Raw genomic sequence first — 16440 nt, forward strand, 5'->3', positions numbered from 1 at the left:
TATCACTTCACTGACTTTACACGTATGTGAACACAATGAAACTGAGCAGGTTGTATCATCCCAGAAAGTATTTTATTATATAAATTCAAAGTCATATTTAAAGACAAAAGTTAAATAAAAAGCCTTTATCAATATAGTAATCCTAGAAAATGCTATATACTTAACCTAAAAAAAAGTAAATGTCTTTAAGGCATTATAGGATGTATATTAAAAATTCAAGCAGCCATTATCTTAACACATTTTTGACAGCCAGCAGGAGGTATATATATTTGGCTTATAAATTGTAGAATATGTAAAAAAAATTCTCTGAATGTATAAACTACTAGTCAGGTAAAAGCAGTTATCTCTTAATAATGAAAGGCAATAAAAATGGCACTTATGTATTTGCTTGTTTTAGTTATTTACAGTATCAATTTAAATCAGAACAGTAAGAAAATCAACTTTGAGAGATGCGTGTCTGAGAAAATTAATGATTGTCCTACAGATAATGTTGATGATAGTGTTGATGCCAAAGTGTCTGGAGCTTTGGATATTTTCACAGACTAATTCACACGAATGACTTGGTCTATTGTAATAAAAGACTCGTCGCTGCTCAGGCTTATTCAGTTAGAAAAACAGGAGACTGGGGGAAAACAGTGGAAAAGAACGAGGAGTGCTACTAAAAATGGGAACGGTGGGAAACAACTAACAGAGCTCCATCCAAACCAGACTAGCTGTTTCCCCCTGTTTACAGTCTTTATGCTAAGCTAAGCTAACCAAAAGCTGACTCCAGGCGGGGGTGGGAGGGGGTGGGGGGGGGGTTGCTTATGGTGAACACTGTCCATTAAATCTGATCAAACCTGGCCCACATAATCCTGATGAAGCAGATTAGTTTAGTGTTTGAGAATTGAACTCTTATTGAGGCGGTGTTCCCTGTGATTGACTGTATATTTCAAACTAATATGCACATTAATTAAACAAAAAAAGTCAATCTGTCAATCTAAAACAGAGCAGGCCTGATCCCTGCCTATATTAAGACAGTAGTAAGGCTAAAGTTTAGAGGTGGATGGGCTCAAACATGAAGAAACACCCTTGTTGTCTTTTAGGTTTTGAGGTATTTCAAATAAAAACATAGAAAATAGGCTGCAACTCAGTGTGGTATTGAGCATTCAGTCTCTGTAACAAACTTCAATATGATTAAATTGAATGATTAAATGATTAAAATCCCTATTTTTGACATTTGATACCTCAGATTTGTCATCTCACCTTGTAGAGAACAGGTTGTTTGTCTACAATATGTCTACAAAAAACAAAAGCTATCTGCCTGTCTGTCTACAGAGAGAGAGATGGATGTCAAACAACCTGTTCTCTACTATTCAAATAAAAAACGGAAACTTTTCTTTAAACATTAGCGTTTTGCTGAATATGTCTGTCTTTTCCAACATCACTGACATGTAGTGAAGCACTGATGCCCGCCATTCCCTTTGCCTTCACTGGAAGGTCATCTGCAGGCTGGGAGCTTGTCTTGAGACGCTAGGGAAAGATATTGATATTGTCAAAGAATATCCCCTGCAGCAGCACACAGGAAACAACAAAAAAATAGCTTCAATAGACTTTATAAATTCAAATGGTTCATTAAATTCTACAATATCCACTAACCACACCACTAACAACAACACTGACCTGCCAGAGAGTCCCTTTTTCTTTGGCCAGTTTGTAGATCATGGTGAGTGGGATCATAGCAAGAGATGACATGGCCAGAAACCAGCCAATCCAGTAAGCCCACCAAGGATACACATAGGAGTTGTTGAATCTCAGAGGGGTGTATCTCAGGATTAAAAACACAAGTGTTCCCTTTAAAGGGGAAAAAAAAATAATCATAAATATCAACTACCATGGGATCAAAATGATAAGATTATTAATATAAATATAATGGGCTGCGTTAGACACCTACACTGCAAATAAGAGGGGTGGTATACAGCCAGCAGTACTTGATCAGTGATAGAGGTTTGTACCCAATCATGTCCTCGATGTTGTCAGAGAAACGTTCAGCACCTAGGACAGAGACACATTGTGATACTACAACCAAACAGGTAACTTTAAATTCTTCCAAGAAAAACATCATGTAATTTTGGCCTGAATGTAAAATGGAGACAAGTTGTTAAGGAGCCAGAATCTTTCATTGCATTGCATCTTTCTTTTGTTCTCCAAATACCCTTGTTTTTTAAATGGACCATGGGAACTCCATTTATAATTGCTATTATAATATAATATGCTATTATTATATAATTCAGTTTTGTGCAAACCAAGCTCATTGCTGTCTGAGGCTAATAGGGTTTTTGTTGGGCTAACAAAGGATTTTATGCCTCGGTACTGGCAATAAGCTTGGCCAGAGACCTTATGCTTTGGGTTTGTACATCATGTTCGTCCCATCTCATCAACGCAATATCTCAAGAACGCCTTGAAGGAATTTCATTAAGTTTGGCACAAAGGTACACTTGGACTCAAAAGATGTACTGATTAGAGTTTGGTGGTGAAATGTCAAGACTACTGTGACTTGATAAAACACGTATGTGGCTATAACTTATACACGCTTTATCCTGCATGGGGTTATGGGGGGGGGGGGGTGACTTCCCACATGACTTTGGGCAAAGACAGGTTACACCCTGCACAGGTCACCAGTCCTTCACAGGGCCTAACTCAAGAATTCTCCAGGTAATTATGTTAAAATTTCAGACAAATTTTTAATAGGATAAAATGATAAAGTGATGACATTATATATCCAAAAGGTCAAAGGTCAACTTCTCTGTGACATCATAATGTTCTGCAAAAACACTTTTCTGGCCATTATTCAATGCCATAACTCAGGAACAGAAGGGATTATTGTGACCATATTTCACATTTGGTTGGATTGTAACATCCATATTTGAACTATTGTCTTCTTTCATGGCTACAACTTTATATTCTATCAGAGTCAGATTTATTGGCTAAATTCCTTCAAAGCCTTCACTACAAAACTGACTCTAGAGAGACTGGATTGGTTGGAGGAGGCGTACAACCATGAGGCTGAAATTCAAGTACTTTTTCTTAGGGACGATGTATGTCAGTTTACATTGCTGTTGTGGACTTGCTATGGAAATTTTCTCTGATGGTACTTTGTTTTTTCCTACAGAGACAATGTAACTAATACAATTTTTGCGACCCCTACTTTACACATTTATTGGTACAGTGCCTCTGGTCTAGCTTAGATTTTTAATCTTAGTTTTTAACAGTCTGAAGTTGTTGTTTTATTTTGACAGATGCAACACTGTGGCTTTCCGAGATTTTTCTGAGCTGCCACAATTAAATCTTAAATACATCTATATTCAATATATACCATAACTTTTTTTTTTTTATAAAGTTGTGCAATCAGTGTGATGTCAATGTAACATATATAAACCAAAGACAGTTATCCCGCTCACAACTGTATCTTACCATAAATCCATCCAATAATAACTGACTGCAAGATTGCCATCAAAAGGAGAGTAGGACCACTGCATACATAATGATCAAAGATCTGCAGAATGTATGCGCCAGCCTGAAATTACAACAGTCCATGCATTGGTCTTAATATCTTGATATCACCTTTAATTTTATGCTAAGTAAACACCTCCAAAAAAGATAAAAGAAATGTTCACAGTTTATATACAGGTAATGGATATTGACTGGTCGGACCACAAATAGCTTTAACCTGATGCTTCACTGACCGATAGTGAAAGTACTTCTCACAGCTCACCTGTGACACCAAAAAAAGGCCAAAAAGATAGCAAAGAGCACAAATCAGCAGCAGACAAAGCTCTCTGCGGTATCCTTTTTGGATCTGGGAAGGGTAGATGTCTGTTAAAGAGGTCATGATGCTTTCTAGACCAACAAACTGGAAAATGACACAAAAATAGGTTAGTGTTGAGTCGAGTTATCCAAGAGAATGAACACTGCATTGCATGTTTTTAGGAGTCATAACAAAGGTTGCAGCTGACCTGACCGTCGATTCCTAACAAGATGATCATGGTGAAGAAGCACACAGACCAGGCTTGAGGCCATGGCAGCAGGGTCACAGCTTGTGGGTAGACTATGAAGACAAGGCCAGGACCTGCAAAGTGAAACCTACAAGTAAGTCATCTTTGGCTGCCACAGTGTCTTAATTTTGCAACTTCCTGCTGGCAAAGTCAGCGGTGTCTGAACTAATATGTTATCAGGTGTGCTTGTTGCTAATTTAAAGATTTCAGGAAGAATAATCATGAGACAAAACAAAAAATATACTGTTGAAAATATAAAGTTGCTTTAACATTTTTTGTTGTATTTTTTATTGTATGGTGCAAAAATGCATAATGTAACACTGACTAAATGCATAATAGTCTAAAAACTTGTCGAACTGAATCAAGCAGATGCACATCCGTACCTGACTCAGCCACAGTAGCAATGTCGACGCCCTGCTTTTGTGACATGTAACCCAGAATAGAGAAAATAGCAAAGCCAGATATAAGGCTGGTCCCGCTGTTCAACAAGCAGAGAAAAAAGGAGTCCCTGCAAATCACAAATTAAGCATCCTGTCAATATTTCTTTCTTGGAAACACAGATGTACGCAAGGACTGATAACATTGTTCCCCTCAATGTACTTCAAGATAAAAGAAAGAAAAAGGAGAAAAAAGAGGCAAAAGTCATTCATGGCAAGAATATATACGAATAAAGAGAAAAAAGATAGAAAGGTATTGTTATAGTTTTAAAAAAAGAGAATAAATAACAATAGTACTGATTATAGATAATGTAAATCTTACTTAAAGCTTGTGAAAAAGGATGTTTTTATAGTAAGTAGGCTACAATACAATGATCTGAAAATGACTTGTCCTCAACTTATATTAAGTAAAGGAGGAAAATGGGTGCACATGTTTCAAATGTAATCATCAAAATAATTATAGTGTTCTTTATGTGATGTAGGTGGTTGGATACTGACAGCTAAATACAACTGCAGCCACTTCATGAGGTACTTACCTATAACAGTTGTTGTTGTACTTGTTGTAGCTCCCAAGTGTAGTCAGGCATCCCAAACATATGGCATATGAATAAAATATTTGTGTTCCAGCATCCATCCAGACCTATAAACCAATAAGAAACAAATTATTTTTCCAAAAGCACTGCTACTATTATGGCAAATTACAGAACGGGCTGAATGATACCTGCGGGTCAGCAAGACGTGCAGGATTGGGGTACAGGTAGTAATTGATACCATGGAAGGCTCCAGGAAGGGTAATTCCTCTGAGAAACAGCACTATTAACATGATGAAGGGGAATGTAGCGGTGAAGTATGTAGCCTGCATTAGAGGAAACACAAATCATTGGTTACAAATAAAGAATACTTTACCATAACTAAAGAATGGAACCATGTTAGAGCGTTTACTCAGGACATGCTGTGATGATGCAATGGTGTTATGTCAGCTCGGTGTGGTTTGATAACTTTGGAATCTGTCAAGATATTATCTAACGAAGTTTTTTTTTTACACAACCTTCCTGCCAGAATTATAAAACATATCACTTCAAGCATGAACTTTTCCTTGGATTAAGTCATTGGGGAAAAGTACAGGACCGAGGTGTGAGTCACGTAGAGACACGGATCCAATGAACACATCTTTCTTATAGAGAAGTTTGCCAGTGAGCATTTTCAGTTCACTTTTCACAATCATAGACTTTAAGTCAATGGTGTACATCCACTGAATCACCTTTATGTTGTTGGTATGAAGCCACTTTTACACCTTAGCAATAAAAATCCATTATTAATACTGTCTTCAACGCTATGTATGCATGTGCCTGCAGGTCTGAGGTTACCACAAGTACACCTCAGCAATTTAATTTATTGTACCTTCCAAGGATTTATTCGTTGTGCAACACATTATACAAAGAGATGACATAAAAGTAAAAAATAAAACATTACAATGCTGTTATCTGTTCCTTTAAGACCATTAAAGGTTGCCATATATTCTCTAACTGCTGCTATTTTGTATTCATAACCTTCTCTTACAGCAAATTCAGCTGTTAAGAGTTTTGGGTTGGTTTGAATACACTGTAAGACAGCCAGGCATGTGAACATGTGAGAGCCATTTGGTAACTTGGCAGCAGCTCCCTGAGGAAAATTACCAAGGGGATCTGGTTCTCTTCTCTGCTCACAGAGGACAAGTAGTGGCACATACTGTAAGTCTTCTCAAACCAGTTCTAAAACTTTTTCAGAGTATTTATGGCCCAATCATCATCATACTTGTAACTATAATATTTGTTTTCAAAACAGCCACTGATTATAAAAGGACTTGTACAATACAATCTGTATTACGCCTGCCTTAGAATTTTAGTATCAAACACTACTAATGAACAGCATGTTGTCTTGATAACAGGTGTAACTTTATCGATGTATAATGTATGGATACAGATAACCATTCATTTGAAAAAAGAACTTTGTGACTGATAATGACAACATTTGCACCCGCAGAAGCTCCAATCCAAGACAAATATTAGTAGGTGTAATGCTGTAAGGGACATACAAATCCTAGACAAATTAATGGAGGAGATACATTTGTCCAACAGCCTACAAATAAAGATTATACAGTAGAGGAAATGGCAGCTTACGACAACATATACAAAAAAACAAGGAAGGGATGAAATGTGAGGCTACATGACACACACTTGTTATTTTAGTCTTACTTTTCCTGTGGATCTCACTCCCTTCCAGACACAGAAGTAGCAGATGACCCAGGCAAAAAGAAGGCACAAAGAAAGGTCCCACTGTATGCTTCCCAAGACCTCTATGCCGGTGGATATATTCAACACCCGTCGTCTGTAAGGATGATGCACTGTCAGCGTATGTGTCAAAGTCTTTATACGTGTTTAGACTAAAAATATCAAAATTACACTGTAATTAATGAGGATCAAAAATAAATAATAAAAAGTCAATATTCTGTCAGAGAAGGCAGTGAAGTTGGGCAACAAGTGAACATATCCTGTGTTTACTAGAAAATACATTGCCCCGACCCTGAATACACCTGAATGGAATGAAGATATTATTTGTGTCATTAATTACATATCTGATTGACAGGCCATGAGGTCTATGATGAAAGGTCTGTTGAAGCTGAAGCGCATCGAACTATTAAGAATGATACGTGTTTGAATTTGCAAAAAAAAGGTCCTTCACACCTTTGGTGCACAGGTGCTTTTTTATCTTTCTGCCTGACTAGATAAGTGTTGGGAGGGGCTACGCTGAGAGTTGTGTTATGTGTAAACTGTCCCACCCTATCAATATCAAAAGGGTGATTGCGATATCAACCAGACAAAGTGGAGATGTAGTCCTGACAACAGGTCTGAGAGCCAAAATAAATTAATTCACCTGTGTTTGACTGGGTGAGCGCTTTAATTGTAAAGTGACCAGTGATTTTACATCACACGAGATAAATTAGTTTTTGAATTGCTGCATTCACATTTTAGACAACTCAAGATGGTTTTATGATTAAGTTGTTTCTGAGAAGGTTAAAAATACTGTGCATTGACACTATTGCTATATATGCTTTTAATTTTTGATTTCATTTTCTTGAATTAAATACTCTGGCTGACGTGAGGTACCCATGTTTCTGCCAGAGTTTCACAGTTGTAAGTACAATTCAGAAATAACATTGACATTTGGTACTGGTAAATATGAATACTGCAATATGACAGTACTGTATTCCCCTAGCATTCCCAAAACACAAAACACATCCAGACCTAAATGTCTCAAATCACTAAAGAAGACTTTTATAGAGTGAATTGAAAATAAGGACAGGCCCTAGGCTATGAAGACTGGGCGGTTAATGTAAAAGATGATATGGATAATAGATAATAGTACGGTTCAGTTGACTTGATTACTCAACGCTAAATGTTAAAACTGTGATCATTATGAGCTGTGGTTGTTTTCAGTTATTCCAGGGGAGATCTGACATCTGGTCAGGCTCACCTAGGTCCGCTATACCTATTACAGCACGTGTGCCCACCCAACTAGATTATAAAACTGTTAAATTTGGAAGCTGTCCTTGTTTAACACGTGCAACTATTTTACAAGAGATGCCTGGCAAACACAGTTTGCAAAAAGTCAACCAGTCCTGAGCAGATGTACAAACTGGAAAAATAAGACAAAACACCTGTGTGGGCATGTAAGACATATAACATTACTGCCAGTGCCACATGTAATTACTACATGTTTCTGAACAGGCATATGATCTAACTTTAGAACAATGATATTTTCCAGTCAGCACTAAAATACAGAACTAGTGTGTTCAGATTTAGATTGTATTACTAATAATTGTTTTTAATGATTTTTAAGTTTGAAAATTCACTCCTATCAATAACACGAGTCTGTATTAGACAAGTTTATTTGATATCCATTCATAAGAAATAAACATTAATCCGTGACTAATTTGCATTAAATTCAGTCTTATTTGGATAATAACTTACTGCCAAAACTCTACAACAGACGAAGATGAATTCACAGGTGAAGTCCAGTTAGCAGTGGCATTATAGTTGTTTATTACCACACAAGCATCTGAAATGTATCAAAGTATTATTAAACATGCATGCTCTGTTGACACATCATTACATCAGTACCACATTGTAAAATTGAATTTCTTTGTGTAAATTGTACAAATTATACTGAATACAATGAAACAGTGCAAACATTTTCCCTTACATTATAATGCGGTATACTTGGCAAACGTTATACTTTCAATGATATTTCAGTTTTTAAATACTTAAAACACATTACACAGTATATTTAGGTCATGTTGTATGTGTGGCAGAGAGACGCTTCAGGATAAATAATTACTTCACCTGTATTCCAGGTGTTATTACATGTGGTCCATGGTAACTCTCCAGAGAATGAAGAGAAAAGGTAGAGAAAAGCCCAAGCTAAAATCACAATGTAGCTGATACTTCCATAGAAAAGGACCATTTGGCTGGCATATCCCATCCCTGAAAACAACAAGGGATGGTTAGCATGGCATTCCTACAACATTTCTCCCTTAACTTGCTAGACCATGCCCAGTATACCATCAATACTGGCAGCTATACTCACCTTCAAACAAGGGGCAGACCTTCCTCCAGCACATGATTCCTCCCTGACTGGTGTACTGGCCCAGTGCTGTCTCCAGTAGAAACAGGGGAATACCACAGGTCACAAGGAAGAGGATGTAGGGAATGAAGAATGCACCTGAAAATTTAAATAAAGCATTGTAAAGACACATATTACACCACTACAATGGAGTATCAAGCACACGTAAAGAAAAAAAAAGGGAGGGATGTTTTTTTTTGTATTTTGATTTCAAGAATGAAGTCAAAATGTTGAAGAAATACAATTTTGACAATAAACTTGAAAAGTAAAAAAAAAAGTTGATATATTGACAATAAAAAAAAATGTGGAAAGTGTCAGAATAAAGTCAAAACAGTCAAAATGTTGAGAATAAAGTTAAAAAAATATTTGGAATAAAGTGGAAATACCATTTTGAGAATGAAGTTAAAAGGTCAAGAATAAAGTCAAAATGTTGTGAATCAAGTCGAAATGTCAAGACACGAGAATAAAGTCTAATTGTCAAGAATATTGACAAAATGTTGAGCTATTTCAATGAGACCACGTCCAAGTTTGTGTGGTTTCTCCTTCTGATCAGATGCAATTTTTGCCACAATCCCTTCAAGTCCTCCTACTTATTAACACATTATATTTACATTCTAAAAGACAAATCATTTCCTTGTTATTCAAGCCAATTCAGAAGTTTAAGGTTTTGTGTAATACACCTGTTTTTGTCGGTTACTTCTTAAATCCATGACCCCAGGTTGCTTCCTCGGCCAGCAGGTTTTAAATTTGGTTTGGGAGAATTATTTAAGAAGTGATTATTTCATTTACTACAAACTTATAATGGTTATATTGCCATAGCATTGTTTATTTAGCTAAAGCTAGTGGTTTGATTAGTAAGCAGGTAGTTTGACTTTAATATTAAAATGTCAACTTTATTCTCAAAAAGGCATTTCTTTATTCTCAACATTTCGAATTTACATAGTTTTCTTCAGTTCTCTACTTGTGCTGTGCTGTGGACTTTTTTTTTTTTTTTTTTTCTTCAACCTGCTAGTTTACTAAATATTCTTCCTAAAAGAGCTAAAGTCCAGCACAGGAGGACAGAAACTTCTGTTGATACTCCTGCTCCAGACTTGGCTGACACTCTCCCCTGAATATGTCACTGGAACAGTTGGGCAGGCTCCCAGGAGTTATTCTGACATTGTTCTGTATTAGCAGGGGAGGCTGCAGTTGCACCAGCCTTGTTTAACAACGCACCTTAGAGGCGTCGCATTGGAGCATGACCGAAAACATCAACTCCAGCCGGGGCTCTATTTGATGAGGCGCGCAGAGGCAAACACTGCAGAACAGAGCTCCAATGCTCACTCTACCACTGGAACTCTCATTGCACAACAGGCATGATCCCTTGATTCTGAATGAGGTCTTGTGATAACATAGTATGTGGAAACCAAGGAGGCTTATCACAATACTGTAAGGCAAATCGAATCAGGACAAAAAGCCTCAAAATCACTGCTACATCGAGAGCCAGAAGAAACACTGGAAAAGTCATACCTGAACCAAGCTCTATTTTAATCGGGGGTCCATAATCCCGCATGAAAAAATGGCAAAGACTGAAAATGTGTGCATGGATAACACATCTGACAAGTTATCCTGACAACACGTCCAAGAAATCTGAGGGTTATTGAGGCTGTTTTGAAATCCTGCGAAATAAAACAGGCTCTAAGACTCTAAAAAACGATTTTACTCTGCTGCTGAAAAAATGTGTTATGATGTGTCATTCAGCTGACTCCTTAACCTCAATACATGGCTAACATGCCTCAGCCTTGGGATACATTTTATTTACTTTTTTCTTCTTCTTTTTTTTTAACTGTAAGGTCTGCTTTAAACCTTATGGTGTACACCCAAACTCCACTGGATCCAGACTTCTTGGCACCAACCTATGTCATGGCCTTGGAGTGCCCTACCAAAACAAGATGAGGGCAAAGGAGAGCTGTATCTCTCCCCCCCTACGCAGCACACACAGGACAGTGCAAAAAACAAGGCTCCTCCCACCACTCCTCCCTGCCCGGCACACAGGCAGACATCTCTGCCCCCCAGCCCTCCTCACCAGACTCAAAACTTCACATCACTCAAGGCATCCAGAGGATGACTCTGTCCCAACCCATTTTGAAATCCCACAGACACTGAAAAGCAGATTCATGCCTTCATTTCTAGCATACTGGATTACCGTAATGTTCTTTTTACACACCTCCAAAAGAAATCAAACTCTACCGCTCGGCTGTTAACCAGAACAAAGAGGAGAGAGCACATTAGTCCAGGGATAGCTGCTCGGCACTGGTTACCTACTCCTTCCTTACCTAATGGGCTTGGACCAAGTTACATGGTTAACTCTTTAGTTAACTATGTGCCTGCAAGAAAATTGTGATCATCTGCTGCTGGCTTATTAAGGGTTCCCGGCAACAGTCGAAAGAAAATCGGGTTTTCAGCTTTTGTGCTCCAAAGCTATTGGACACACTCCTTGTGGATATTAGGGAAGATAGAATATATTTTTTAAAACATGTCTTTACTTTAGCCTATGCTACACCTTAAGCCTTTTAAAATGGACTTTTTATTTGTTCTATCACTTTAATTTACTTATTTTTCCTAATTTCAAATGACATTTCAACATGTTTTTATGTTCCTTTATATCTGTTTTTATTTGAATCTGTGTATGTAATTTTCTTTCTGTAAAACACTGGGTCTCATTTTTTTTGTATGTATGGTGCTCATAAAGTTCATTATTTTCATTTGTCTCAACATTCCCACTTTCACTTTTTCAGTACTACAGCTTCTTTACAGTGCCAATGTTTCCTTCAGGTTTTTCTTTTAAACGACAGATTTTATTTTCAAAATCAAAATTTAAAGTCACTCTTCTGGCTCCATAAACAGAGGTAACCTATATCCAGGAATATGAAGCAAAAATGGTTGGAGCTTATTTAGCTCAAATGGACTCTGCTCACATTCTGGTTCTAAAGACTGAGAGACACCAGGTAGTCCTTCAGGGACTGAAGCTACAAGCGGGAGTTGTAAGTAAAACTAACTTCAGTCTCAAACATAAGCTCGCTATCTAAGCGGCTCTGATAGCCAAAACTGAAGCTAAACTTAGCATTCATTTGAAGACCACAACGCTTCCAAACTTTTATTAACTTTTGTGTCTCTTTCTCTGATTGTAAGTTTAACCTATATTTGAACAGCAATGTTACAAAATGCTTTACAGTGAACAATACAATACAAACAATACAGTAAAGTGCTTCACGGCAAATCATTTGGATGGAGTCCCTAAAGTCTGTATAACGTTTTTTTTTTAATCTTGTGTGCACCAGTTATAATCTTGTGGGAACCAGTAATTGTCTTTTGCACACAACTTATTTTGTTGTGGGAACAGGTCAATATTATTGAGCGTTTTAGATGATATTTTTGCTGGACAATCTATAGGGAACAAGTTATTGTCTTAAAAAATTAGCGGGTGGGACTTTAGATTCAATTCAGATTTCAGGTGTCACCATCTTGCTCTTTTGGAGCCAGACGTGACTATGTTTGGATGAGCTGAGAGTTTAGTAAGCAGATCAGACAGAGGACGGACGCTGTGGATAAAAAAAAATGTACCTGCAGCTGATAAACTGGGCCTCTGTGAGACAGCTCACCTATCTGACTTGAAAAAAAGTTGATTCATATTGTCATTTAGCCTCCAGTTAGATCCATCTGCTCTCTGTCGGGCAGATTAATTCATGAAATTACCACTGTTGTGCCTCGTGCGTAAATGCGCACAACTCTGTCTGTGGAGACACTAGTATGGATCTTGCAGTTGAAGCTATGAAGATACAGGTCGGCCTGTTTAATAAACTCAGAGGAAAGATTCCTACAAACAGCTGGATGCAACAAATTAAATGTAGTAAAGTTGTGTATTTATAGACATTTCTGTTTGTAAAAATGTTAAATATTAGAGCAACCAAGTGGTGAGAGAGCAACGTGAAAGAGGCTGAACTATACATGAAAGGTGTTCTGTGATTTCAGGATGATCTGTGTGAACCTTCCACAACTAAAGGCAGCACACTGATATTTTTTTGCTCTTGGTCATCTTTATGAAGATTTATGAAGACAAGCTGTTGGTGCTGAAATGTGTGAAAATCCTGATGTTCTTCCTGTGATCAGAAAATGATCATCTGTAACATGAAGTTGTTTTTTTCCAGGAGGTGGTTGCTCATGTTCACCCTCCTGCCCTCATATTTATGTACATGAATTCTAAGTATCTGAGCATCACATGTTAGGTGTCAAATACACCTAACAATAGTACTCCTGAATGGACAAGTGATGTGTCGCATTAAATGTTGCGGCCGCAAGGAATTGTGGGACGCCGTTATCTCCTATCCTTTTACATAGGATGGTCCGGTGTATCCCATGCTAAAGGAGATAGGGAAGGAAGCATTGGAGTTCCTTTCCTAAGCATTTTGAGAATTCAAACAGCTCTTAATATGGCTGCCACTTATTTACTTCCAGGTCACTTCAATCACTTGGGTACTTTCCTAAGTAAATTGGACTATTCGAACACGCCTTGTCCACTGATAGCAGAGACCTGACTGTACTACAGACCTGTCAATCAAACAGACTTGCCCCTCAAAATGAGCTTTTTGAGGCTTAATTTCTAATTAATGTAGGGACTTTTTTCAGATGGCCTGCCAGAAAACTAATAAAAAGGAGTGACCTCAGTGAATGACATCATAATGACTTGTGGAAAAAAAAGTTATTGACTTTTTACTTCATGAGAGAAATTGAATGGAAGTCTATGGAGCCAGAGCCTTTTTGGTGATATTGCAGTTTCAGGCACTTCCACATTGGCCTCATTGATTTGACCGGTAGCTACGTCTACTTTTATATACAGTCTATGAGTGCAGTAGATAGTTAATGATACATATTTAATTTTATGGTGAAAATACAGAAATGTAAACATAATTTAGTAAGAAAGTATGCTGGTGTGTGCTTAATTGTTAAAACAAAAATTAGTTTTTCAATTTTACAATTAATCTTGTGATTATATTTTAATCATTAATTGTTTATAGTCTGTAAAACATATGTAAATAGTGAAAAATTCCTGTCAAGGTGACTTTTTGAAATTGTTTTTGGCTAACCAACAGTCTAAAATGCTCAAATATTTATTTTACTATGATTTTACAAAAAGAAATGCTGCAAACAAATCCTCACAGTTGAGAAGCTGAAACCATAAAACCATATTTTTGTGTTTATTCCTATTTTAATTTGTAAACTGAAAAACAGTCAACAGTTATCAGTAGTGTTTTTAATAATTGTTATTTAATAATTGTCTGTCACTAATAAAATCTTGAATGCGTAACAGTGGGTATCATCCACACATAGACTGGAACAAGCATTATTAATAGTGTTTGCATTCAAGATACCACCTTTTTTGTGTGTCTAACACCACACAGCAACTCGACAAACAGAAAACCAGAGCCACCAAATAATCTTTGTTTTCACCATTGCAATACCATAAAAACAACAACAATAGAAAGACAAAACAAACAAGCAGAAATATTTTAAATGTATTTAAAGTGCCTATGTGTCTTTCTCACCTTTATGCTGACAAAAATATTAAACATGTCGTTACTTGTATAATGTTTTGACCTTTACTAAAGAAATATTGAAAAATTTAAGGAGATACAGTTAGTTTTTTCTTTTTTATATACCAGGTGTTGAAGATTCATATAACTTTTATATACTCAAATTTGTTTGTTGTACGGTAGCATTTTACTAAAGCTTGTACTCAAAACTTTCAAAGAAATTATTTTTCTATTACCGAATAAACTTCTTACATCTGTGATCAAACTCTCAAAATATATCAATTGTCTTAAATTTAGCCAAGGAGACAAATTGGACAGAGTTCATAGTTCATAATATCATAAATGATAATTACTTTGTAAAAATTGTGAAGATTTAAACATGTAAATATATATTTTATTATGTCACTATTAATGATGGCCCTCCAACCATCATTTTGGGATTAAACTTCTTAACAGCTAATCTGGAACCAGGAATATCCTGACCTGACATAAAGTTGGTATAAACAGTTTTGTTGTTTTAATACTAATACGGTGTATTGTCTAAATGGTCACCTCTTGACTTTCCTACTGTATGCGCTTTACTCATCATGTAAGTGACCAGAACCACAATCAGATTTGATGAATAACATCTTAAAACTTTTTTTGTAGAGAATTGGAGGAATTCAGCATGTGGCTGTGCTCTTTGCACAAACACGGTAGTACATATTTTTTATAGCCTTTCATAACCTGTCATGTCCTTAATAATCAAACATGCAGCAGACCCTGCAGGTACAGTGATGAAAACCAAGTTGCTACAAACTTTCAACAATGTATTCATCAATCACTCGCTCATAAATTGCCGTATATTTTGTAAGCATAAGAGGCGTAGTTTCCCTTGGTCCACTGTGAATTTGTTTCTTGATCACTAGTCCTTAAAAAACATTGAGAGTCACATAATAAAGACTGTAAAAGACTGAGTAAAGTTTTATAATCATGTCAAAAATAAAACAATGCTCTTACCATTGACAATTATTTTCTTTGTTACTCTATATTGTAGATAAAGGAATAGTTCTAAAAAGTTTGCATGCAGGATCTGACATTATACTGCTCTCTTGTTAAACTGGTGGGACAACTAAACTAGGAGATTAACAAAATTAATAAAGAAATAGAAAAACTTACCCCCACCATTCTTGTAGCAAAGATATGGAAATCTCCACACATTGCCAAGTCCAATAATAGCACCAGCCACAGACAGGATGAACTCCTTTTTGCTCCCCCATTTGCCACGCTCCTTAACAGTTTGTGAAGTGGTCTTTGTGGGGAGATGGCACAGCTTGTACAGAGAGTCTGCCATGCTGCTGAGTGAGAAATAGTCAAATGGGAAGAACGGCATAGATCCTTGAGTTTGTAGATTGACTGGTTGGGGACTGTATGATGCAGATTTTGTGAGGTTACCTAATTGACCTTTTCCATGGCCACAAGGGGGACCTCTAGATTTATGTCAAAGAGTAATTTACAAGCGCACAGAGCAAAAACAGGAGAGTGAAATGTTTAGTGTGACTAATTTCGTTTTGGACACGATATTGAAGACTCTGAAAGCAGGGCTCTTTGCCTCACACAAGGTATAAATGACTTATTGACTGAACTAGTAGATTTATTTTAACCCAAATAATTTTAACACAGTCAATTAAACAGATTAGCCTCTTCTTTAACTCAGTATGAGTGTATATGATATACAGTACATTCATGTATAGTGGT

General features: G+C 36.8%; 1 protein-coding gene across 1 annotated transcript; it reads right to left on the reverse strand.

The window, feature by feature from the left end:
- Nucleotides 1–791: 791 nt before the first annotated feature.
- Nucleotides 792–16047, reverse strand: slc6a11a (solute carrier family 6 member 11a). Its single transcript, XM_069143868.1, has 14 exons — nucleotides 15862–16047; nucleotides 9098–9232; nucleotides 8854–8994; nucleotides 8482–8569; nucleotides 6706–6838; nucleotides 5193–5327; nucleotides 5008–5111; nucleotides 4418–4542; nucleotides 3996–4108; nucleotides 3755–3892; nucleotides 3454–3556; nucleotides 1934–2034; nucleotides 1663–1833; nucleotides 792–1512 (listed from the first exon to the last, which is right to left on the reverse strand). Exons 1-14 carry the CDS (start codon nucleotides 16034–16036, stop codon nucleotides 1381–1383), a joined length of 1794 nt encoding a protein of 597 aa, XP_068999969.1. The 5' UTR covers nucleotides 16037–16047; the 3' UTR covers nucleotides 792–1380.
- Nucleotides 16048–16440: the final 393 nt, after the last annotated feature.

This window comes from Embiotoca jacksoni, unplaced genomic scaffold (genome assembly GCF_022577435.1).
Source record: "Embiotoca jacksoni isolate LCO1_2020_lvr unplaced genomic scaffold, fEmbJac1.0.p SCAF_1, whole genome shotgun sequence".
In the NCBI taxonomy this organism is placed as follows: Eukaryota; Metazoa; Chordata; class Actinopteri; family Embiotocidae; genus Embiotoca; species Embiotoca jacksoni.

What these genes read in the sequence shown, in the direction of transcription:
- slc6a11a (XM_069143868.1), bottom strand. Translation starts at nt 16,036, where the DNA reads ATGGCAGACTCTCTGTACAAGCTGTGCCATCTCCCCACAAAGACCACT. An exon ending in TACAACAACAACTGTTATAG is followed by an intron (nt 4,543 to 5,007) that starts GTAAGTACCTCA and finishes TGTGATTTGCAG; the next exon opens with GGACTCCTTTTTTCTCTGCT. An exon ending in TATTATTGGATGGATTTATG is followed by an intron (nt 2,035 to 3,453) that starts GTAAGATACAGT and finishes TCTCTGTCCTAG; the next exon opens with GTGCTGAACGTTTCTCTGAC.